General features: G+C 38.5%; 1 protein-coding gene across 1 annotated transcript; it reads left to right on the top strand.

Annotated features, from left to right (window-relative positions):
- Positions 1 to 7,521: 7,521 nt before the first annotated feature.
- On the top strand, positions 7,522 to 23,931 carry LOC114152991 (tetraspanin-2-like). Its single transcript, XM_028031238.1, has 8 exons — positions 7,522 to 7,722; positions 16,398 to 16,500; positions 20,375 to 20,472; positions 20,560 to 20,634; positions 20,716 to 20,799; positions 20,897 to 20,956; positions 21,067 to 21,150; positions 21,230 to 23,931. Exons 1-8 carry the CDS (start codon positions 7,654 to 7,656, stop codon positions 21,293 to 21,295), a joined length of 639 nt encoding a protein of 212 aa, XP_027887039.1. The 5' UTR covers positions 7,522 to 7,653; the 3' UTR covers positions 21,296 to 23,931.
- Positions 23,932 to 24,363: the final 432 nt, after the last annotated feature.

A 24,363-nucleotide genomic window follows, 5' to 3' on the forward strand; every position in this document is an offset into this window, starting at 1 on the left:
CCTGGTTGTGCCGTTTTTATCCCACTCAGACAGCCTTAAAGTGCTGTGGAAATGTTTTTGTTCCTCCCCTTTCTTGCTTTTTTGTCACACTGAAAAAAAATTACACCAGAAAAAAAGCGTATGGTGGTAAATAAAAATTAGTTTTTAACAATTATTCCTTTTGTTGTTGGATATAAATAGCTAAACAATTGATTGAATCACGCTTGACGACAATGGTTTCCATCAAAAGTTTGAGATAAGTGACAATGAAACTTTTACATCACCACATAGGGATTTTGGTCGACTCCTTCTTGAATAATTGTTTCAAAATAGTTACGTCAGCTTAAATTCAACTGGTGGTTTGACATTCTCCTTAAAGACTTTCTAGTAGAGAGGAGAATTTCATTTACAGAAAGTTATTCAGGTTCTGAGAAGCAAGGCAACAACAGACCATTAGACTATCATCAGTGTTTGACTATCAGATGTTTTTATTATTACATATTGTACTTTTAAATTAGATGTAATGGGGTACACATGTTCTAAAAATTACTATTTTTTTCTAATCAGAGACCAGAATAATTTCCCTAGAGTTTTTGGAATTGTGATGTGTTTTGGCAGATTTAAGAAGGGCCTTTGTGATCTTTAGGGACAGCAGTGGTTCTCCCCATGGACTTGCATGGATGCCATTTCTGCCCAGTCTCATTCTGATGAATGAGACTGATGATGCAGACCTCTCTTTCCTGAAGTGAGGAAAGAGAGGTCTGCAGTTTCAAATGCTGTGCTGAGTTTTTAGTGACATCCTGGATCAGTAAATACACTCTTGGAGTTATTTACCTTATTTGTTTCTCAATTTGTGGGTAATTTCTCTCCCTGTGATTCGATGGAGTCCCAAAGCCTGAGAAGTTGCCTTGTAACTCTCCAGACTGACAGATCTCAATGACTTTGTGTCTCTCGCAAAATCGAGGTATCATGGTTTTTGAGACAATGTAGCTTAGTTTTTGTTGTCAGACTGGTTCTATGTATATAACGTTTTGACTACACAGGAATCTATGTTGAAACATGGACTCCTGTGGCTTATAGACAAGTATGGGTTATGTACTTTTTATATTCTTCTTTTCAAAGTTAAGAGGTTCGCTAGAACAAAGGTTTAACATTTATTACAGTGTGTCTACTGAAGCCATATATAAATCCCACTTTGAATGAAATTACTAAAGTAAAGCACATTTCATTCCATTTATTCCTGTTCTCACTATTAGGTGAACACTGTTCGTTCACTCAGGCAAATCATTATATTTTACCGGACAATGCCGCCCTCTTGTGGTGACAAACAGAACAGTGTTCCCTCCCTGCTGATTCCCCACCTTTCCTCACAGCACCAGGTGCCTGGCTGTTCTCTCACCATCACTAATAATGCTCTCTCACACATCACTCTTCCAGTATAACAAGTACACAGTGTGTTTCCAGGAAACATCATTATGCCAAGCCTGTGTGATCAAAGGTTTTTCTTCTTTTTTTCAGAAACTGACTCTAGATAAACTCCATTTGGCAGAAGCTACTGACATGCATTGAGATTTACTAACAGAGCACTGCCTCCTTTTGATCCTGCAACAGCAGCTGTGCAGTTACACAAGGTATTTGTGTGCAGAAGCAGAAAGTGAAGCAGAAATCACAGAAAATATGCAAAATGTTATAGGTTATGTTTTTTTATACCACAAACACTTACCATTTTCACAACTTAGTCCAAAATTGCCTTGAAAAAGGGTTGATTGTTTTTACCAATTAACCAGTCTGTGAAACAGAATGGTGGAAAATAAGTTTACTGACTTACTTAAACATTAGCAATTCTATCTCTGAATGGCTGAAAAAAATAAAGTTAAAGAGAGAAAAAAGGGGGTTTGGAGTAACCTAGTCAAAGGGACTTAGAACCAGTTGAGATCATATGAAGTGGCCATCTTGCGCGCGTAGACGCAGCGACTTTGTGCTCACCGACTCGAAGTTCGTCTTTTCCACTTTGCGCGGTTAAGAACACCTACAACCGACAAAATTTACTGGCCATTGGTCAAGTCTGTCACAGGAGCTTTTCCGTGTCCACAACAACATTCCGGTCGATATTGCGCGGACACCGGGCTCTCCCTGGATTACAATCCCAGTATCTACTACAGGGCGACGGCGCAGAGATCGTAAACAAAAGAGGGGGTGTCGCAGCGGCGTGTTAGTTAGCGAGGCTCGGGAAACAGCCACACAAACCACCGCTACCAAGCATCTTTCTCTCCAACGTGAGGTCTCTCGCTAACAAACTGGACGAATGGAAGCTGTGGATTGCAACTGACAACCTCATCCGGGAATGCTGCATCCTGTTGATCACGGAGACGTGGTTAAATCCAACCATACCGGACCCGGAGATCGAGTTAGCAGGCTACACAGCACACCGACAGGACCGATCAGCGAGCTCCGGTAAGAAAAGAGGAGGTGGACTGTGCGGTTATGTAAATAACAGCTGGTGTACGAACTCCACAGTAGTTGTTAGCCACTGTTCTCCAGGCGTGGAGTTCATCACAATTCATCACAAAAGTTAAACGTGAGTTTAACGCCATTCTACTCACTGCGGTTTACAGAGCACCGGATGCTAACGCTAGCTCGGTCGTGGGACTCCTGCATGATACTATCAGCAACAACCAGAACAAGTACAACGAGGCTGTTCACATCGTCTCTGGGGACTTTAATCATGCTGATCTGAAATCAGTCCTCCCCAAATTCCATCAACACGTAAAGTGCACAACCAGGGGTGATAAAACTCTGGACAAGCTGTACACAAACATCAGACAAGCATACAGGGCTAAACCCTTAGCACACCTTGGCCAGTCTGATCACGTGTCCCTGCTACTGATCCCTGCTTACACTCCCCTGCGGAAACGTGTCCCCAGTACAACCTGGACTGTCATCATCTGGCCTGAGGATGCCTCTCACCAACTACAGGACTGCTTCCAGAGAACTGACTGGGAGGTTTTTGCACATCAGGACCTGGAGAACTACACCTCAGTAGTCTTGGACTACATCAGGTTCTGCACGGACAATGTCACCAGAAACAGACTCATGAGGATCTATCCGAATAGGAAACCCTGGATGACTAAGGAGGTCCGGGGCCTCTTGAAAGCCAGGAACGCTGCTTTCAGGTCTGGGGACAAAGCACTCTACAGTTCTGCCAGAGCCAACCTGAGAAGAGGCATCTGCCAAGCTAAGGCATCATACAGAGGGAGAATAGAGAAGCAGTTCAGGAGCAACAACAGCAGGCAGGTGTGGCAGGGTGTTCAGCACATCACAAACTACAGATCCAGCAACCAGCCATGCACGGAGGGAACCACTGCCCTGGCAGAGGAGATGAATATCTTCTTTGCCCGCTTTGAGGCGACACCTACCACAGCTCCATCACAGCTGCCTGTCCACAGCAGCTCTGCTCTCACAGTGGAGGAGTGTGAGGTGAGGCAGGTGATGAGGATGGTGAACCCAAGGAAGGCTGCGGGACCTGACGGTGTGTCGGGACGGGTGCTTAAAGACTGTGCAGACCAACTGGCTGGAATCTTCACAAAGAATTTTAACCAGTCCCTGTCTCAAGCCATTGACCCTCCCTGCCTAAAGTCCTCTACCATTGTCCCCCTGCCGAAAAGAACCAACATCAACACCCTGAACGACTACCGTCCAGTGGCACTCACACCGATCATCATGAAGTGCTTCGAGAGACTGGTGCGGAGTCACATCCTCGCTGGCCTGCCTGCTGAGCTGGACCCTCTCCAATTTGCCTACAAAGCTAAGAGGTCCACAGAGGACGCTGTATCCACAGCACTTCATGCTGCCCTGACCCACTTAGAGAAGCAGGGGAGCTATGTCAGAATGCTCTTCGTGGACTTCAGCTCAGCATTTAATACCATAGCTCTGCTAGGTTGTCTGGTGTCTGGTGTCCAAGCTAGCAAACCTTGGGCTCCCATCAGCCACCTGCAGTTGGATCCTGGACTTCCTAACAGGAAGCAACCTCAGCAACAAGATCATAAAGTTTGCAAATTACACGACTGTTGTTGGTCTCATCTCAGGCGGGAAGGGGGAGCTGGAGTACAGGGATGAGGTGAAGCGGCTGTCAGAGTGGTGCAAAGAAAATAACCTGCTCCTCAACACCTCCAAAACAAAGGAGCTGGTGATCGACTTCAGGAAGAACAAAACGGACATCCAGCCTCTCACCATCAGTGGGACCTGTGTGGAGAGGGTCCCAGTGTTCAGGTTTCTGGGCATGGAGTTGGAGGACAAGCTAACCTGGAGCACCAACACCAAGGAGCTGTTGAAGAAGGCACAGCAGAGACTGTACTTTCTGAGAATACTCAAGAAGAACCGTCTCCCCTCAGACCTTCTGCAGACCTTCTTTCATAGAGAGTGTGCTCACGTAGAGTCTGTGTGTCTGGTACGGCAGTAGCACATCCGCGGACAAGAAGGCGCTCCAGAGGGTTGTTAGGGCAGCAGAGAGAACCAAAGGCTGCCCCCTCCCCACTATAGAACAGATTTACACTTCCAGGCTCCACAAGAAAGTTTTGGACATTTTAAATGACTCTTCACACCCTGGCCATGGTCTCTTCCAGCTGCTGCCATCAGGCAAGAGATACAGAGCAATAAAAACCAGGACAAATCGCCTAAAAAACTGTTTTTACCCGATGGCAATCATGGCACTAAATTCAAAGGCATAAGAACTTCTGCTCTTGACACCACTTTGTTATAAATGTAAATTCTGTTGCGACACCTCCAGGTGCTGCAACCATCTTCTGATGTCTATTTATTTCTCATTTTGTACTATTTATTTCTTTATCTTTGTATATTATGTATATACACATAACCTGCATCTTAACTCGAGTCGAGCAAATCTCAATCTCGTTGTAATCTGTTGATGACAATGACAAATAAATCTTATCTTATCTTTAACAGGATGTTGGTGCTCAAAAAACATCCAAAGAGGATGAAATAAAACACTTCAGCAAGGAAGCGGAATAAAAATTCCTCAACGACAATATGAAAGACTTAGAGCCATTTATTCAAATTGCTTGATTGCAGTTGGTGCCAAAAGAGGTATCTATGTGTCCCTGAAAACCTTTATCAGTGGTGCCACCTTCGCAGAGGCCAAAACTGGACATTGATGAGTCTGCACAGACAGTGGGTGGATGAGCTGGTCTACTGGTATGGTCAGAACCAGCTGAAGCTTAACCCACACAAGACTGCAGAGACGATGGCAGACTACCAGAGAACGCCCCCAACACTCCCTCCTCTTAGCCTCCTCAGCAACACTGTGTCTACAGTGAATTACTACTGGTGCCTATGAACTACCTGATATGGTCCTCACACATAGAGACTGTCTGGAAGAAGGCCCATCTGAGACTGTACTTTATGTGGAAACTCAAGACTGCCACAGGAGCTGCTGGTACTACTGTTTTTGCAAAAGTAAGATACCACATAGACATTTTCTTAACTCAGAGTATCTTGATAAACAATTAAAGTCCCCAGATCAATATTGTGCATATTTGCACAAATTAAAGCTTTTCTTGTTTTGTAAAAATACTGTATATATTTAAATGTACAAGAATACATACTAAGGCATATCAAATGTCTTCTTTGAGAGAGAAAGCAAAAGGACAATAGGAAAACTGAAATCAAACTAATTGTTTGTGTGCACAAACTTGGAGAATAAAGCTGATACTGAGCAAAATAGAGAACTATTGCAGCCTTAATGTGAAGCTTTGAAATTACCACCAGAGGGCGGTACACTGCCACAGATGGAAAGTGTCCTTCACATTCAAAACATCCCTACGTTTTGCTCTTGGTTTATTGAATAATGACTTTCTCAAATACGTCAGAAATGGCGGAGAAGCTGAAGTAGATATGGGTGGAACAAGAACAGTTATTACATAAATATGATCTCAGTATATTCCCATTAACGGTCTATTTCTAACTCATAAGTCAACACAACATACAGTATGTGCTATAAATGGTCTAGTCATCTATTTACATCTAGCTGTTTCCATTAAGACCATGGCTTACACACATTATTTCCTCCCACTTTAACATAGCAACTGAACCACCGCTGGCACAACAAACAAGCTGGGACTTCTTGGTCTTATCTGCATGTCCTTTTACTCTGGACAGGTTCCAATCTAAACTTTTCTGTTCTCTAACCATACTCCACCATTCTTCAACTGGGTCTGAAAGCACGAGCTTGCAAACTTGTAGCTAATATAGTACTGGGGCAGAACAGAGTAAAAGTATCATGGGTAATTAATCTTTTCAATCCAACATTAAGTGGCCTGTTTGTTCCAGACTCGCTGCCTGTCCCCTCTCTATCACGCCATTCCTGTCTACCGCCACCCTCCATCAATCAGCATGGCAGAGTGCTTTGTTACTCAAGAAGGACATTTTCTTATGGTGGCCTAATTGCCACTAATAAAGCAGCAGTGCTCTTTGGATGTTCATTCCATTGTTCTCTGTGGCGGTGTGGAAAATATCTATTTACTTTGATGGAGCACTCTCAGTTGCTCCATCAAAGTCCCTGCTCTTTTTATGTTAGCAGTAGTACATTTATTGTGTATCTTCTTTGTGCTTAGCAACTTCTAGGTTGGAGTAAGTTGGAAAATTCATTAACACTGACATGGAAAAAGGTCAAATACAACTCAGGCTGAGTAATGGATTAGCTTAACTCAACATCCAAAAACTTAAAATGAGCCAAGAAAGTACACAGTGAAACAGCTACATCAGTGTTAAAACAGATTACTCCTCAGGTGTTCACTACACTTAGCATTTCAATGGAAAGTTGTTTCTCTCTATCTGGCTGCTACGATTTTTAAGAAGTATAAAAAGAAACTTTTAAGCAGAAGTCCAATTTCACTATGACATTTTGGAAAAGCAAGTAAAAGATGTTAGCTTAAAAAGGAAACAAAACACATTGTATTTTTTGTAATTTTGTTGCAAAAATCATTCCTGGATTAAGGAGGGCTGCAGAAATGACTCTTTCCTGGAGTTTTCTTGTTTTCTCAACACTGAGGTCAAATTTAGTTGCATAGCACATTTAGAAACAACCAAAACTGACCGAAATGCTTACACGTCTGTGTTTATATTTCCTCCTTGTAGTTAACCTTCCAATCTTAAAAAAACACTGGGTGTTTAATGGTTAATCTTTATTACATATTAACAGTTTACTGTCACTTTTACATGGTGACGGTAGTGATGTAAAAACAGAACAGAAACAACGTTGTGAAATGAGTTCCTGCAATTCACTTTGGCTTGGCCTACAGACGGTTAGAAACTTTGAATCAAAGGGAGGTTGGAACATATGAGGCTATGTATAAGCAATACTTTTTATGGAAAATATCTCTCTTGAGCAACCAACAACAACGTCTCCATCGAGTAGCTTCAACCCCCCTGAGCCACCCTCGGCTGTATTGAAAGGGGCGGTCTGGAAAGATTAAGCGGCTCCTGCGGTGTTGTGTGTGTGTGTGTGTGTGCGTGGGTGTGTGTGTGTGCGTAAGTGTACGAGAGAGGAAGAGAGAGAGAGAGCGCGCGCTTCTAAGTGCTTTCTGTTAGACCGTTAGCTTGTGAGTTTGTTCATCAGTGTGAGCATTTGACACGGACAAATACCAACATCCAGCCGACATGGGGAAGGTAGAAGGAGGAATGAAATGTGTGAAGTACCTTTTGTTCGTCTTCAACTTTATATTCTGGGTGAGTGCCTATCGCACATTTGCTGTACTGCGGGATGAAAGAGATGCGAGTTGAGCAAGTGCAACAGTGCAGAATAGTAGGTACTCCCCATAAGCATCCGACAGTCAAGAGTTTTGGCTTCGCCTAGCTTATGCGTTGTGAAATTGCCCTGCGCGGCGCAGAAAGGGTGACAGTCTAGAGTTTTTTTTTTTGGTTTTGGCTCACCGGGCACAAATCAGATTTTCCACAGAGGAAAAGAAAAAAAAAAAAAAACCGCCCTCCTTTTCCCCGGGAAGCGTGTTTTTGAAAGGAAGGCTGAATGAAAAGCCAGAGAGAGGGAGAGAGAGACTGACAGTGCATGGAAAACAAACTGCTGGGCTTCCGCGCCACGTTGCTTCATTAACAAACTCCGCGAAGCTCTGATGAAGTGACGGTGTAAACCGCAACACTTGCTCTTTTAAATGTTTTGGAAACAACAGTTCTGGGGCTCTCAGGTGGAGGGCGCACTTAATTACGTTATCAGAAACAGGTGTGTTTCTTAAATAAAGAGATATTACAATTTTCAGTCTGTCGTTAATAATGTCCTGCATTGAAGTGCATTCATATCACATTTCAGCATTAAAAAAAGTCAGTGTTTTAAATGTTGAAAACGTATAATAGACAAAATTTTACAAGTAAAAGACACAAAATTGGGAGCTGCAATACAGACTAGAATTAGTCTGTTTCTCTTTACATGAATCTAAGGCAACTCTGAACAAATAAATTGTGGCATTAATTTAAAGGTTTCAGCATTTTTCCGGAGGATGTTGGTAAGTTTGTTCCAGATTAGAGGAGCTTATAAACTGCTGCTTCTATACTTCACCTGTTTTGTTTTGACTCTGGGGATGCAGAGAAGACTCGAATCAGAAGAAATGAGTGGTGCTTCTACTTTACCTGAATCTACCAAAAGTAGATTCAGGTAAAGTAGTAATGTAAATAAAACATAATGTTTTATTTACATCAATGTGTTTCTTCTTAGTGGACTCAATATTATCTTTCAGAATTTGCTCGTCTAGAGTCCTGACTTGAATCTGAACTCATCACCAAACATAAATCGTCAAAACACCAGTGGAAAAATGCACGAAGGGTGTTGCTGCAAACACTTCCTTTTTTATGTTTAGTGATGTTTGTGTATACTGCTGTTTGCACATTTCTTCCTGATGAAGATATGTCTTTTTGTGTATGTTTGTGTGGAGAGGTCTTCTCGTGTGCATCTGCTGAGTGGTTGAAGGGCTGAATGCACTCTGAATGAATCCATTGTGACAAAAGGACAATAGCATAATTTCAATGGGATGATTCAGCGCTGCTAAGCTGCAGCAGCACCTGTCAGATTCATGAATTCAGCAGTCTTTAGGGTCCACTGACTTCTCTTATCGCCACGCAGAGCTATCTTTGGTTTATCATGTCCGAGTGTGGACGTAGGCATCAGTCTGGGAGAAATAGAAAATGAACTGCAGTCAGATGTAAAAAGTAGGATTCATAGCAATACAAATTCAAGGGGATAAGAACAGTGAAGGAGAGAGGGGGAAAAAGAAGGTCAATAGGAGATTGAGAGGGATATTCATGTGGGTGTTTGTGCGCTCACAGAGAAAACATGGACAGTTGGCCGGAATTTGACCCAGATACAAATAAAACAGATCAGTTTGATGAGAACAGTTACATTCCATAGCGGCGTGTTGTGTTTTATTTAATATTACTAGTGATTGACCATTGACATTAACTTTTTCAATATTGTTGGCAGAATATTCTTAAAAAAATAAAAAGACTGTTTTTCAACAAGATAATTTGTACTGTTGCCCAAAAATGGGCAAATTGTAATTTATAGCTTAATCCATGTTATCAGGACGTAAAAATTACTATGACATTAGCACCTCAATTAACACTTTTGAAGTTAGCTTCCTCAAAAAAATATAAAGAATTGTTTTTCTTTGCAGTGAATTTGACTACAAAGAGACAAAATAAAGCATAACTCTATTCTTAGATTAATTCAAACATGGATCTGGCGCATACTAAACATAGGTTTTATAGTATAAACAAGAATGCGGTCCGTGCACATGTTTCCAGCTTCAGCTCTGCACAACTTCTTTAATTGTAATTCTGCACAATATTCTGTTCTTTAGCTTATGTCGCCTGGAAAGTTCATTATTTTATACGGGAGCTCTGCAGACATTTTTATGTTGTTTTCAAACATCAATGTCCTACAGTTGTTACAGCTAGCATGTGGTATCGAATGGCATTTTAATTTTTTCATTCTGTACGCCTTGTAAGGAAAGTACCTCCAGACAACGGTTTTGTGTTTGCCTTGGAGGCTAACAAGGGTGGCAAATGTGTTTTTATTTGTTTGTTTTGTTTTGTTTTTCTGGCTGATGGTGTGATGGTGGTAAGTTAGCCACAACTGCCCGGGGGCAGTCTGGCAGAGGCGAGGCTGCCATGCACTGGTGCCATCAGGCCCTCTGACCATCACCAGCTGGCAAGGCAAGTGAAGTATCTTGCTCAAAACTGAGACAGACGGAGTTTGGAGTTTGAATGGATGGATAGGTTATTGATTTTTAGGGGGAAAAATAATTTACGTGTTCCACGAATATTTTGTGTTTCACACAAGATGACCCCTGGTGGAACATCATATCCTTCCTCCAATTTCTGTGTTAATCATCATCACCAAGGCAACAAAGTCAAATTTGGTATTGAGTCATCTCCTGTTAGCTTCAGCCTAGGAGGCCTAATAATCCCGGATTTGTGAAATCAAGAACAGTATCTGCTGCAAATAATATATGAACCTTTTGTAAAACTTTGTAAAAGAAACTCACATTAAAAATTTGCAACTACACCTTTAAAATCTTTATTGTGCAGAAAAGTCGCAGTTGGCATAATTTTTATGTTTATCATAAGGAGCTTGGATGACTGAAGAAAACTGGGAATACAATAAATATCTGCATTTATCTAAATCATCTAAAATAACCTTTTCTGTTTTCACTTACGGTAGTTTACATTTTCCCACCCACACATGATCGAAGCATGTACTGTGCCCCCATTTAGCTACAGCTATACTGTTTCTGTTTGTGGAGGTGATAAGATGTTTGTGATGGGAGTTGAAGGGAAATTATGTTTTTTTTCTCAAACTTCATTGCGAGAGCTCGTGTAAAGTGAAAGTCAGACAAGTTGTTATTCAGAAAGCTGTCAAACATTCAAAACAAGGGCAAATCCGAGGTGAAGGTCGACAGTGTATGGTTAATGATTACCTTCACAGAACCTCTAACATTGCTATTGTGACCTTTTAAAAATCACACTACTGTGTTGCTGTAAGATTTCTCTTAAGAGTGGCGATAAAAATTGCAAAACAAACCAGATCTGTTTTCTAGTTGGACTTCTTTGGTTTTACCCCCTTGCTATGAGTGCTAACCTTTTTATTGATTCCTTTAGTCAAACATTAAACCTGTGTGGTTAACAAGTCAAGGACAACATCTCATCTGTTCATTATGCTCAAAAGCTGTAGAAAAAGCTTTCTCTGAATTAACCCACAGTGAATCTTCCGTATGTTTTCTAATGTGAATGTCAACTGTTTTTTTATTATATATATATATATATATATATATATATATATATATAGTACAGACCAAAAGTTTGGACATACCTTTTAATTCAATGAGTTTCCTTTATTTTCATGACTATTGACATTGTAGATTCACACTGAAGGCATCAAAACTATGAATAACACATGTGGAAATATGCACTAAACAAAAAATGTAAAACAACTGAAAATACCCCTTGTATTCTAGTTTCTTCAAAGTAGCAACCTTTTGTTGTGATTACTGCTTTGCAAACACTCTGCATTTTCTTGATGAGCTTCAAGAGGTAGTCACTTGAAATGGTTTTCACTTCATAGGTGTGCCCTGTCAGGTTAATAAGTGGGATTTATTGCCTTATAAATAGTCAGGAAAATAAAGAAAACCCATTGAATTAGAAGGTGTGTCCAAACTTTTGGTCTGTACTATATTTATAAGCATATCTTCACAACAATGCTCCATTATGCCATTTACAACCATTCTTAGGAGACTTGAGCTTCCATGGTGTTTGCTAATTAGTGCTGCCACTAGTCTGATGGAGCTGAGTGGTGAATGGATTGAACTTATATAGTTTTTCCAGTCATTTTGACCACAAACGCTTTACACTAGAGTCACATTCACCCATTCGCTCTCACAAACGTGCATGAAAACAATCAAAGCAACACTCCTTGTTTGTTTTTGATGAGGGGATAACTTTATAGTATGATGTAAAGCTCAAAAAAGTTGATTTTACATCATTCTGGCCAGAATACCTTAAGGTCAAAGGAAGCATTGTACCTTTTGATTAAAATTCATTCCACCAAGGAAATCTGAGTAAAGGTTTACTCGAGGGGGATAAACATAAAATGACAGCAGGCTCAGATCTCCTGCTGTGGGGATGTTTCTCATTCTGTGGTCTCAGCATTTATGCTATACCAGCAATCACAACTCTGATATTGTTCTAATGTATAAATACATCTCAAGAGGATAAGTTGCCTAATGCTGAAGATGAAATGCAGTTGAAATGAGTATTTAAACAAGATAGCGACCCCAAATACACCAGGAAGTGTCTTGGTTCTTGACTAATAAAATTAACATTATGGAGAGGCCTGTCTGAACCCTGTATTCTATTTTAACAGAGGAATTGTGCTGCATAGTTACTGAGTAGGAATACCTGTTTACAGGTGTCGGAAGCAGTTTCTTCATTTGCTGTTAAATGATAGCAAAATAGATTTTTTTTTTATGTTTGCTTTTGGATAAATGTACACAGTGCGTTTGCATGTGTGGAAATAAAAGCTGCCTATTGTTTTTTTTAGTGTCACTTGCTTTTTTTTCAACACACTTATTTCGAACACAACTGAAGTCTCAATCATTGAAAAAAGTGAAATAGGACATTTTGAACTTATCCACTTCCCGTTTGATTCAGAACGGTACAAAGTTAAACCTGGCACCAAGTTAATAAACAGCTAAAATCTTTATGCTAGAACATTTGACTCTCCTGCTGTTTTTCATTCTGAAATTATGTTCTGTTTGCTGATTGCAGTTCATGCTGTCACAATAGTGACAGTGTGCTGTGCACTCACTGACGTTATAATTATTGCTGAAGACCAACGCAGGCCTCCAAACAGGCACGGCTACATGATGGAAACCAGTGTGAGCCTTTGCCCTGTGTCTGTCATCAGGTACAATTGGATTTACTCCCACCCCCATAATTATCTCCTCTATTTACATTCTCCATCTGCCCATCATTTTTTAATATGCCGCTGTGTTGGTTTCCCCAGACATGCGTGAGACATAGGACTATTTTTGACAAGCTTAAATTGCTCACTAATTACTGCTAGATTTCGAAAAGATGTTTACAGTCATGTTGCTTTAATATACAGTAAAGCTTGTTTCTTTTTTTTTTCCAGACTTTGTGCCACAGATTGTTTCTGACCAAGACCACAGTCCTGTCTCAACCCCCACCCATGTTCTCATGGAAATTCCCCTCACAACAAAACAATCTCTAGCTGCCACATTATAACCAGTTCTTTAAATCGTGAAGAAAACTTCAATAAAGCTTCGACAGAGACATTTCTATCTCCACCTTGTAATATTCCGACATACAATGGCGTTTTGGTACAGAAAGATGCTTGTGTCTGCAAGCAAAGAAAAAAAAAACAAAAAGGATGATGGGCTCTGTAATGATTCTGTTTTTTTTTATCTTCTCTTCCATTTTCATATATTCTCTTTCATTGTGTCTTTCTCTTTCACTCCCATTGTGCACTAAAGCGTGCAGTCAGAGAGCGAGACAGTGGGTCTTTGTCCTCTGGGGAGATAGGGAGGGAAGGGCTGAAGTGAGGTGGGGTAGACGAAGAGGGATCCGTGGTGTTGTCAGGGGTTGGAGGGAGGGGTACGCGAGGTCAAAGTGGGGTGGAGCAGGGAGGCCTGATGGCAGATCGGGTGTTAATGGGACCTCTGGGATCCTCGGGCTCCTGAGTGCCAGAGTTGGGGATGCTTTTAGTAAATCACTTCTCCGGCTGTTGGAAAAAGCTTTTAACAGTAATTGCAATTACATCAGCTTGTGTTCAGTGTTTTCACCAAGCATACACCAACCACTTCCCCTAAATTAAAACACAACAATCTACAATATCTTTGGAACACTTCATCAATATCAGGTATTATTGTGCAAACCAGAGTCTATCTGTAGACTAATCCAACATGCTCAGTAAATCTACAGATCCTCAGTCTTTGCTTCACTGTGCTTTATCACTTTGGACCTGATAATCCTGAAGCCCCAGGAGCTCAGCCTACTCATACATCACCCTGCATGACACTAAATCCTCAGTTTGGGAGGACCGGCTTCCCAACACCTGTCCTATTCTGATGCTTTACAACTAAGCTACTGGCTTTACTTCAGAAAAATGCTGTGATATATAACCTGTGGGTTTGGACTAGCAGCAGGGAAAGAATTGTAGACAGCAAAAGATGAAAGACAGGAGACAAAACAAAGACAACTTAAATTGCAGGACCCAACCAAGATAGATTACACTGAGTAAACAAGAGATTTCAAAGTAAAATAAATTTGGTAGAGTTTTTCTTGTCTTTGTTTATCCTAAATATATTAACAGAGCTGGAAGACTGCCAAGCAAGCCATCACACAAACAGTGGTTTACCTAAATTCTGTATCTGGGACACAGACTTATCATGTGAGGGCCACTTCTGAATACTCTCCATTTATACTAGTAATTTTCTAAGCAAGTTATCTCTCTGTGCACAAAAAAGGCAGCGTGTTGTTAGGACATTTCGCTTGAAGGCTTTTTTTAGACTGAATTATCCTCTGGGTACATTGGTTAAGTCGTTACTAAGACCTCACAATTTTGATCTGTCAGAAATGCTGCTGAAAAATTCCCAGATTGATGAAAACATTCTTTGACAATTGGATAATGTACTGCAAGTACATTTCCGATCAGTCACACTGTGGAGTGAACAGTATCCGATGGAGAATTTGATGAAAGAAAATATAAGATACATTTCTAGGTAAACTGGATGGTCTGCTCTTGGCTTCTGGTGAGACACCAAAGAGATCATCTTCTCTATACAGGAAACTGGAGATTACTGTTTTTGGAGTTTGGTGTCTCAGGATTCCACTTGGGCTGGTCCCTGTTTATTTAAAGGATCTTTCACTAAACACACTTCTTCAAAAAGGAATCAGGTCTATGATTCAGATGCTCTTGAACTCAACACAAAATAAGCATAACAAAATCAGGGCTGGAGTTTTGTAGTGTCTGAAGCCATTCTGTGATGCACATAAAAAATGCTTTAAAAAAGTATTTTTAAAAACTCTTACTAACTTGATTGTTAGTAAGAGTTTTTAAAAATACTTTTTAATTTTTAAAAGTTTGACAACCTGATTTAAATTTGTCTTTTTCCATGTTTAAAATATTCTTTTAATTTAGTAGTTCTATTTTTTTCATAATGCAATCTATGTAGTTGATTGTTTCATTGATATGACATGTTCTCGGTGTTCAAAGAATTGGTACATATCTTAAACATAAAAATGGTTGAGTGTTTTTGTTGCTGGATGTTTGTGGTCTTATTTATTATCAAATGCAAATAGCATGGCTAACAAAAGTTGAACAGTTTGTGCTTTACAGATTATGAACATCTTAATTTCGCTGTATTTTTATGAAGAACCTGGGGTCAGTGAAAAAAATACCCTTCTTATTTATTTATTTATTTACTTACTTTCTTTATGTATCTACATAAACCAGATTTACCCCATTCTCAATTATATTTCTACAAATTACAACTCTCACTTGGACATGAGCTCATAGAGTCTCACAGCAAGAATAAAATACCATAGTTTCAGAATAGCATAGAATTTACATAAATATGTATGCTAATATGAATAATGTAAGCTAATTGCTCTTTAAAACATGAAAACATGAATTATTGATGTGTGTATTCCTATTAGCACTTTAATAATAGAATTGAGACAAAATACAGAATAAAACAAAGCCTCCGTTTGGGCCAGCTGACGAGCAGTGTGCGGCAACAAGCAGTCAAGAGTGCACTGTTACTCTATGATTCTTTCGGTATAAACTCTGGTCACCTCGGGACTTTCCCTGGCATCTTAATTTAGAGTTTAAAATCTGGGAAAGGTGTGGTGGAAAATGTTGGAGGTTTTAAAACTGGCTTTTGGTATACCTTATTACCTGTAACCTGTGCTCGCCTACTCTCCATGCAGTCATAACTCTGTTCCTATAAAATATAATGACTAGACCAAGTGGACTAGTGAAAAAACAATTTTAAGAGAAGTAGGAAAAAAGGACTTTTCAGGTCTAATGATACAAAAATAACATGTATACTCATGGATGTGCTTTACATGAATACAAACCCGTTTATTTATGAATGGCAATTAGTTTTTAACATTAATTTCAAGTGTGCTACCAAAACACAATGTGTTAATATACAGGAAATGATTAAAGAACACTTGGAAAGCCAGTGTTTTTTTTAATGAGGATATATTTAAAATTGAATACAACACATTTAGATATTATCTTTAGCATGATTCTGTGTCAGTCTTTTTGTGCAGCTGCAATAGATGTCTTTGTGTCTCCTTTTGTCTTTCAGTTAATGGGATCATTTGTTCTGGCAGTGGGACTTTGGCTGCGTTTTGACCCAGAGACTGTTTCTCTTCTTAGTGGCAGTAGGGCTCCAGATACCTTTTTCCTTGGTGAGTGCTAGACTAAACCTTAGCTTATAGACACCTTGTATTATAGGGTAATGTATTAAAAAATATACAACAATTTTTTTTTTTTAGTGTCCCCCTAATGTTATAAATCACCTCTGGTACACTTTGACTCGTTCTCACTCGGTTTGCTGTGTTTATATTTTGTTTTTACCAAAAATTTAAAAATATTTTGGTATCTGCTAAATTAAAATATATTCAGTCTCCTGGAAAAATGTGCTGATACCCTTTCATTTTTGAGGCATATTTTCTTTCATTTCTTTTTTTTTTTTTTATCTGAAAATATCCCTCCCTGTATTCTGATCCCAGTAAATAAAGTCAAGTTCAATTAACACTAAAGAACATACCAGAGTTAGGTTATAATAGAATACCTCAAAGTGTGAGCATCTCACAGGGCACTGATAAATTAATCATCTAAAAAAAGAAAAAGTATCTCACAACTGAAACGTCCAAAATATGGTCCCTACATAAACTGAGACGCCAGACAACCAGAGCGTTAGTCAGAGAAATGGCCAGATGGCACTACAGAGATCAGTTGCTGAGGTGGGAGAATGTGTTTGCAGGACAACTATGTATTCTCATAGTTTCTACAGTTATCACTTTTGTTATAGATGGAGGTAAAGATAGGCTCTCTTGAAAGCAAGTCAGAAAAAGTTTTCTTCAAAATTTGCCACTTGCCATGTATGAAATACAGTAAAGTGTGGTCAGATGAGTCCAAAATGTAAACTTTTTGGCCTTTATGCAAACTTCAGCGTGACAGAAAGCTAAGATCACCCATGGCCCTTAACACACCATGTCCAAGATGAAACTTGGTAGTGGCAGTGTCATGCTGTGGGGAAGCTTATCAGAGGTGATGGGTAAAAAACTGCATTTAAATACAGGACAATTCTGGAAGAAAACTTGGTAGGGACTGCAAAAGAATTGAGAATGTGGTGGAAGTTACCCTTTCATCAAGACAATGTTCCTAAAGATATAGCCAGATAAAAAAATGGAATGGTTATGAAGCATATTCGTATGCTAAAACATCCCAGATCCAGAGTTCAGATGTAAGTCTTGTTGAAAATCTGGGATAACCGAACAGTTTAGATTTGATACTAAAAAAATCTGTAAAAATGTCACACTTTTGCAGCTATAACACTTTTGTTATAGCTGAAAAAGTACATTTAAACTTTTGCAGCTATAAGAAATTCTTCATATTTTTATTTGTAAATAAAAGAAAACCTAAGACAAAGGGGCAATAACTTTCCTCCGGCCTTGAATTTATTCATGTTCTTTTATCCACTGTTATGTGTTTCTGCCACATAAAATTCTTAAGGATTGACATTTGTGGTTGCAACATGTCAAAGTGTGGAGAGGCTAATTGGATAAATTCTTTCGCCAGGCTTTCTATTGCATCATTCCACACTCAACTCATCAAATCACACCTACAACTTTCCAAATAAGTTTTCTTTTTTTTGTTGGTCATCACTGTCTGTTTTTTCCATGCACCAACATGCTTTCCAAGATTTTAGAATATTAAACTTTTATGCAAAAGAAGAGTGTATAACCAAGGAGAGAGAGAGTGCTACACACACTGACTGAGAATCCATGAGGGAAACCACAGGCCTGCACACCACCTTTCAAGTTGTCTCTGCCCAGACGGAAAGAAGGAGACAGACGGCAGAACAGCCACTGTAAAATACCCATGGAAAAAAATCTTTGAAGCATAGCAAAGCTGGAGGAAGTAAGAAATGAAGACAGAAATGTAATAAAAGAAGTACAAAAAGTAATAGAGACGTATATGGCTTGTTTAGAGTAGTGCTAGATTAGAAAAAAGAACTCAACTGTAATTTACATTTTGCATAATCTCTCAGTAATTTCAGCAGTCTAAAAAAATAGGTTCTTCTTTTCCTGACTCATACTTTACATTTGTTAGTTGTAGACCACTCCAGCTTATTGAGAAATATGTTTGTACAAAACCCTATGATAATGTAAAGGTGCGCCCTAGAGAAAAGTCTAAGCAATTCAGTGTAAGATGCATGGCTGTGATTATGTTTTCCTAGATTGTAGTGCTTAACCCAGTTTGGACAGGGAGAGGGCTGTTCTCATCGGTACAGATGAGAGTGTGTAACTGTTGCCATTCCTCGTTGCATCACCGTTAACCTCCCCATGGACTCTTCTTTTTTTTCATGCCATAAAGTTACAATGAAAATTGATTTTTAAAAATGTGAAAATGCTAAATTACTTTTGTGTTTTTTTCTGTATGTGGAGAAAAAGGCTGAATCATTTCTGATTAGACAGAGGAAGTCCAAAAAGGACTCAGCCTATTTTCTGTTTGCCTCACAACAGACTCTAACTATAAACTAATCTTGTTAGGTTTCTCCATGCAGACATATCTATGATGTTTATACATATACTGTATATATACGTACACATATATTTTAAATAGTAGATCCTTCAAAATCATGGCATGAAAGGGAAACCTCCCAGGTTAAACTGTCAACAAATTATAATATATGTAAAGACACGGAAAGAGTGCTCCAATTGAACAAATCCTAAAAAGGCAACTTGGAGAGCAGCAACATTAATATTAAATGACAGCTTCAAAGTCTGGTTCGGATCTTGGAAATAGAAGTACTGACAGCATTTGCTCAGATCCTTAGCTGTATACTGCCATCTGCTGTTGATACTGGTAAATGCAGATTCTACATGAATGAGTGGAAGATTGTAGATAAAGTTTGTAGGTGATAAAAACCATTCTCTCAGAGAAATCCAAATATGAACGTTTTCAACGGGTTTTCATAAGACATTTACAAAAGTATACCTACAGCCATTTTTTTTAGTAGTGGTAGTGCCAGGTTGACTCCACTTTTGCCTTTAGATGCCTTTTATTTCTTAATGACATAGATTTAAAAAGGGGTTCAAATGGATTACAGTGAATTATTCACTATATTCTACTATAGCCCATTTGTATCAAAGTACAATATTTTTTGTGTTTGGATGGTGGCCACATACTTTGATTGTAACCAGATATTTAAGCTGCTCTTGCCTTTCTATGATCCTGAATCAGTTTCGCCACTCACACATGACCTTTGACATCAACAAGGCCCTTTTTACCACTGCACACTTGATATTTTCTCTTTTTCAAAACATTTTATGTAAACCTGGGAGGTGGGTGTGTATAGAAAACCCAGAAGATCACCAGTTTCTGAAATCCTCAGATTAATCATGCCACATTCAAAGTCACTGGAAGGCCTTAACTCAACACTTAGCACTTTTTTGTGTATTTCTGGCCTAAAAACAAGATGCTGGTTAACACAAATAGTTCACTGATGCATACTTATAAAAAAAGTAGCTGTAGCTGTGGTATTTACCCTATGCTCTTAATGTTGTCATTTAAGACTGAAAGTCTATTGACGATGAGCTGAAAATTATTTTTGATCTTAGTCATTTATTTTTTGGAGACTGAGTTAAATAAATGTAAACAATCCTACTGGATAACATAACCAGTAGGTTATGCAATTGGGGTTTTTTGCATTTAGCAAAAAAAACATTTTTTTTCCATATATTGTCAGATTATTTGTTCATATATATTTATGTTTAGTAAAAGAAAAAGCTTGAACACTTTAAATCTATTTTTTTCTTCCTCATTCTGATGCTTGGTTTGAGCTTCAGCAAGTCTTCTTCACCACATGTCTACAGGCATTGAGTTGATGCTATGTCATTGCTTGTTTGTGCCTAACTAAAATAGCCAGTGAGTGTATATTGATATATACCATTCATATAATAAAGTGGTGTTGAAATGGTTTTATTCGTCAAAACTAAGAGTCTTGTTTATGTGTTTCTAGCATTACTATTCCTTATTTTCCTCTCTTTGCAGGTGTCTACATCCTAATTGGTGCTGGCAGTCTGATAATGCTTGTTGGATTCTTTGGTTGTTGTGGGGCTGTTAGAGAGTCTCAGTGCCTGCTGGGTTCAGTGAGTGCAAATTCATAATTATTACTGTTTATCACAAGTTTGTGTTAGAAAAACTACATTTATTTAAGGATTTTTCTTTTCTTTCAGTTTTTTGCTTGCTTGCTGATCATTTTTGGAGCTGAGGTGGCAGCAGGGGTGTTTGGATTCTTGAATAAAGATAAGGTACAATTTTCTACAGCCTTGGTCATTTCTGTGAGGTTTTTAAACCTGCCAGATGTGTAACTCTTCTCTTCTCTCATATAGATAATTAAAGATGTGCAGAACTTCTACTCAGAAGCTTATCTTGAAAACAGCAACAGCACAATGATCTTGTCCTACCAGAAAGTGGTAAGTTTTCAAATAACCATGTGTCTAAGTTAAGTTGTCATTACTTGATTAGAAGTTTGAAAGCGTCTCTCTTGTGTTTTACGTCTTGTTTTTTTAGTTGAACTGTTGTGGAACCAAATCGACCCCCTGTGATGCTGAACCCGAGTCTGAAAACAAGGTGTGTCATCAGCTTCACAGTCACTAATGAATGATTGCTGATTAAGTGCATAGCATCCTAATAATGTCAAAACATAACACTACTTTAATGCCATTATCTGTACTCTGCAGGATTGTGAGACAAAAATCAAAGACTTTTTCGACAGTAAACTCTTCATCATTGGTTATGTGGGCATTGGCATCGCTGGTGTAATGGTGAGTCACAACACAACATATGTCAAAAATAGTTTTACAAGCTTCAGAAATGACCAGATTTTTGCTCTCTGCTCCACAGATCATTGGGATGATTTTCAGCATGGTGCTGTGCTGTGCCATTCGCAACAGCAGGGAGGTTATCTGAGATCCATGTTTAATCTACACTCGCCATTTCCATAAGTTTCAGAAATTTGTTTTCACCCTGGTGCTCTGCTTCCATCTTTTGATCTGTTTATATTTTATTGCTATTATTATTATTATTATCATTATTCGTAGTCACAGCCAAATAGAATAATAGCTTTTGTAACCATCTGTTAGGACAGTTTATTTTGACCTGACAATCTCTTAAACAGTTTTTTCTCTCAACCATTTGGGAATTTTAACCCACATACTGTCACAGCCGTGTCAGTGCTTTTTCACACAATCTTGACACTGACCCCTCGGCTGTGGGAAACTGGAGCCTTAGAGTGCAGTCTGAGGTTAAAACAGCTGAGTTTGCTTATGTGTGACACAGAAGCACACACATACTAACACACTAATGCCATGCTATGTGAGACCATAACCTTAGGAAAAAAAAAACAAAACAACTCTTAATATAATAATTGTAGAAATTGTAAATTTAATTCATTTGGTTTTTCAAAAAATCTTTATTGAAACCATTGATGCTCAAGCCAACCCTTTCCTCTGAATTTGAAACTTATAAACGGATCCAAACAAAGAAAACAAAAGTGGCGCTAGACATTTTCTGAAGAGATTTTAATGTCTTGCAAAATCAACACCAATTATTGCTAGTGCACTGATCTCTGTGAGAAAATAGTTGATCACATATTGTTAATTTATGCTAATTTCGGCAGGCTGACCTTGTGTTTAAGGTTGTTTGCACACCTGAAATGTTTAATTCATTTGAAACAACCTCCAGTTCTTTTCCCTCTTGTTGCAGTTCATTTCTATGGATATGAACACAACTATTGCACTAGGTTGCAGACCAAGGCAACCATACCGAGACCGGAGGAGGTGGTCTTGGTGTGGTGGCAAATAAACTCTAGGCTGAGTTATTTATGGTGTGAACGTCATCAGACCTCAATCCAACACAAGCACCAGGTTTACACCCCAAGATTGAGTCATACGCCCTCCTCTTGCCAGATCTGTACACAACCTAACACACAAAGACCGTGCATCTTTTTTATGAAAGCAAAAAAAAACTTGATATAACTTTCAAGATCTTGTCAATCAGTAATCTTCTCAGATATCTTTTTTATCCAGAAACAAAGTAATATAATTCAATTCTCAGTGTTTTCTATTAGCTCAGAAGACTAAATGGCCAAAATATTCTGGAGCTGCAGATACCCCTTATAACCATATGCATAGAGAAAATCCATAGACTGCGAAGACACAGTCTTGTTGTTTGTGTTGGAATAATCAGGAGGTTCAGTTTTGTCTTGATCCAGCCACAGTCTTGGTCCATTGTGAAGGAAACCTAACACTCAGAAAGACACTCAAGTTATTTTACCTTACGTCCAAAAATACAGGTAAAATACTCATGTGATCGTCCTCCCTAAATATACAGCAGAATAAAACTACTTTTTCTGAAATATATTTAGAACATAGAGCTTATGAATAGAGATGCTTAAAATGAATGAAAATGCTTTTTTTGTCTAAATGTTTTACGCAGAAAGTTGAACAAAGTGTCCCAGCTGATTAACTGAGAACTTTCATTGTCAGTTTAAAATCTATATCTCATTTCAATATAATCTCTTTTGTGCCTTAAAAACACCTCTCCCAAAACATCAAAAAAAATGTTTAGAAAGTCAATGTGTCCCTTCTAATTCATTAAACCAAGTACTGGATGGAATCATGACCAATGTGAAATTGTTTACATTTATGTGGGTTGAACTAAGTCGCTGAAACTGCTGTCGCAGTTATTTGAGTGTCAGGATTCCAACTTGTAAATATGTTTTTTTTTTGTTTTGTTTTTTTTATCAGTTGTAAATTATTTGTGGCAGATGTGGTAGTTATTATTTAACATGTTCTATGTCAAATTGTGTTTGGTGTAGATGTACAGTGACAAAGTAATGTCAGTTTTAACAATTCGGAAAGAGAATTAACTCATACAGAACTTATTAATGTGCCTTTGTTTGATGGCAAGCATCATGTGTTTAAAGAGCAAATAAATGTAGCAATGTGTGCATACGTTTGTAGAGATGGACTACTAATACAGTAGTACTAGGTTCTATTTGAGAAGTGGTTCATATGTTGTGCTCCTGAATCTTTCCTCATTTAAATTGGTTAAGGTTTCAAAATTAAGACCTTTCCATATAGCCATAATAAAACCTTTTTTATACCCACAAATAAGTCTTCTCACCCAGAATAATCTGCTTATAGTTGGTTGATTAAGGTCAAACACACCTGTTGTTGTTGGTCAATAGCACTGACCTACTGCGGGTTTTGCTTTTGTTATTTCAGTGAAGAATGAGTCAAATATAAGAACTAAAAGGCTTACGCACTACTGCAGGCTGCCAGTTGGCAGTGTTTACTCTTACGATTCAGGCAACACATAAGAGAGCCCCTAAAGTGCCATTTGGTTCAGCAGACTTTCAGTGTTTACTGCTATTCACTCCAAAAGCTGTCGCTGTGTAAATTTGGAGTTGTGACAAAATGTGAACCTTTAAAAATAAAACTATGCACAAGCTCATAGATGATTGTCTGGTAATCCATTTTAGTCAAATGTCAGGCTTCTCAGGAATGCAGTTGTCTGAGGTTTAATAAAAGTTTTACACAATCTCTTGTGTCTTCTCACTGTTAGTTTGTCTAATTTGTTTCACAATCTTTAAAACCTGGTTTTGTGTGACCCATACATCATTAAAGGTATCTACCTATTTTTCTGTAAAGGTCTGTTAAAAAATATTTATAATATAGTATATTTATTGTTTTTATCATTATACCCATCAAACCCGGGTATTAAGAAATCCAAATTATGCAGGAAACTCTTTAGTTGTTTTATTTGATAGAAAATGCATTGATAAAAATTTGACAAAAGTTAAATCTTCATTTAGTTAAACATAACTACTCCTTAAGTAGGCATATTTTCATGTATGTTTGCATTATGTTCATGTTTCTTTCCTTAAGTTAATCATTGAAATTTATTTACATGATTACTGTTTGTTAAATAATTGACTCTTAATATAAAAGAATTAGTCCAAATATAATACACTG

Source organism: Xiphophorus couchianus, chromosome 1 (genome assembly GCF_001444195.1).
Source record: "Xiphophorus couchianus chromosome 1, X_couchianus-1.0, whole genome shotgun sequence".
NCBI lineage: Eukaryota > Metazoa > Chordata > Actinopteri > Cyprinodontiformes > Poeciliidae > Xiphophorus > Xiphophorus couchianus.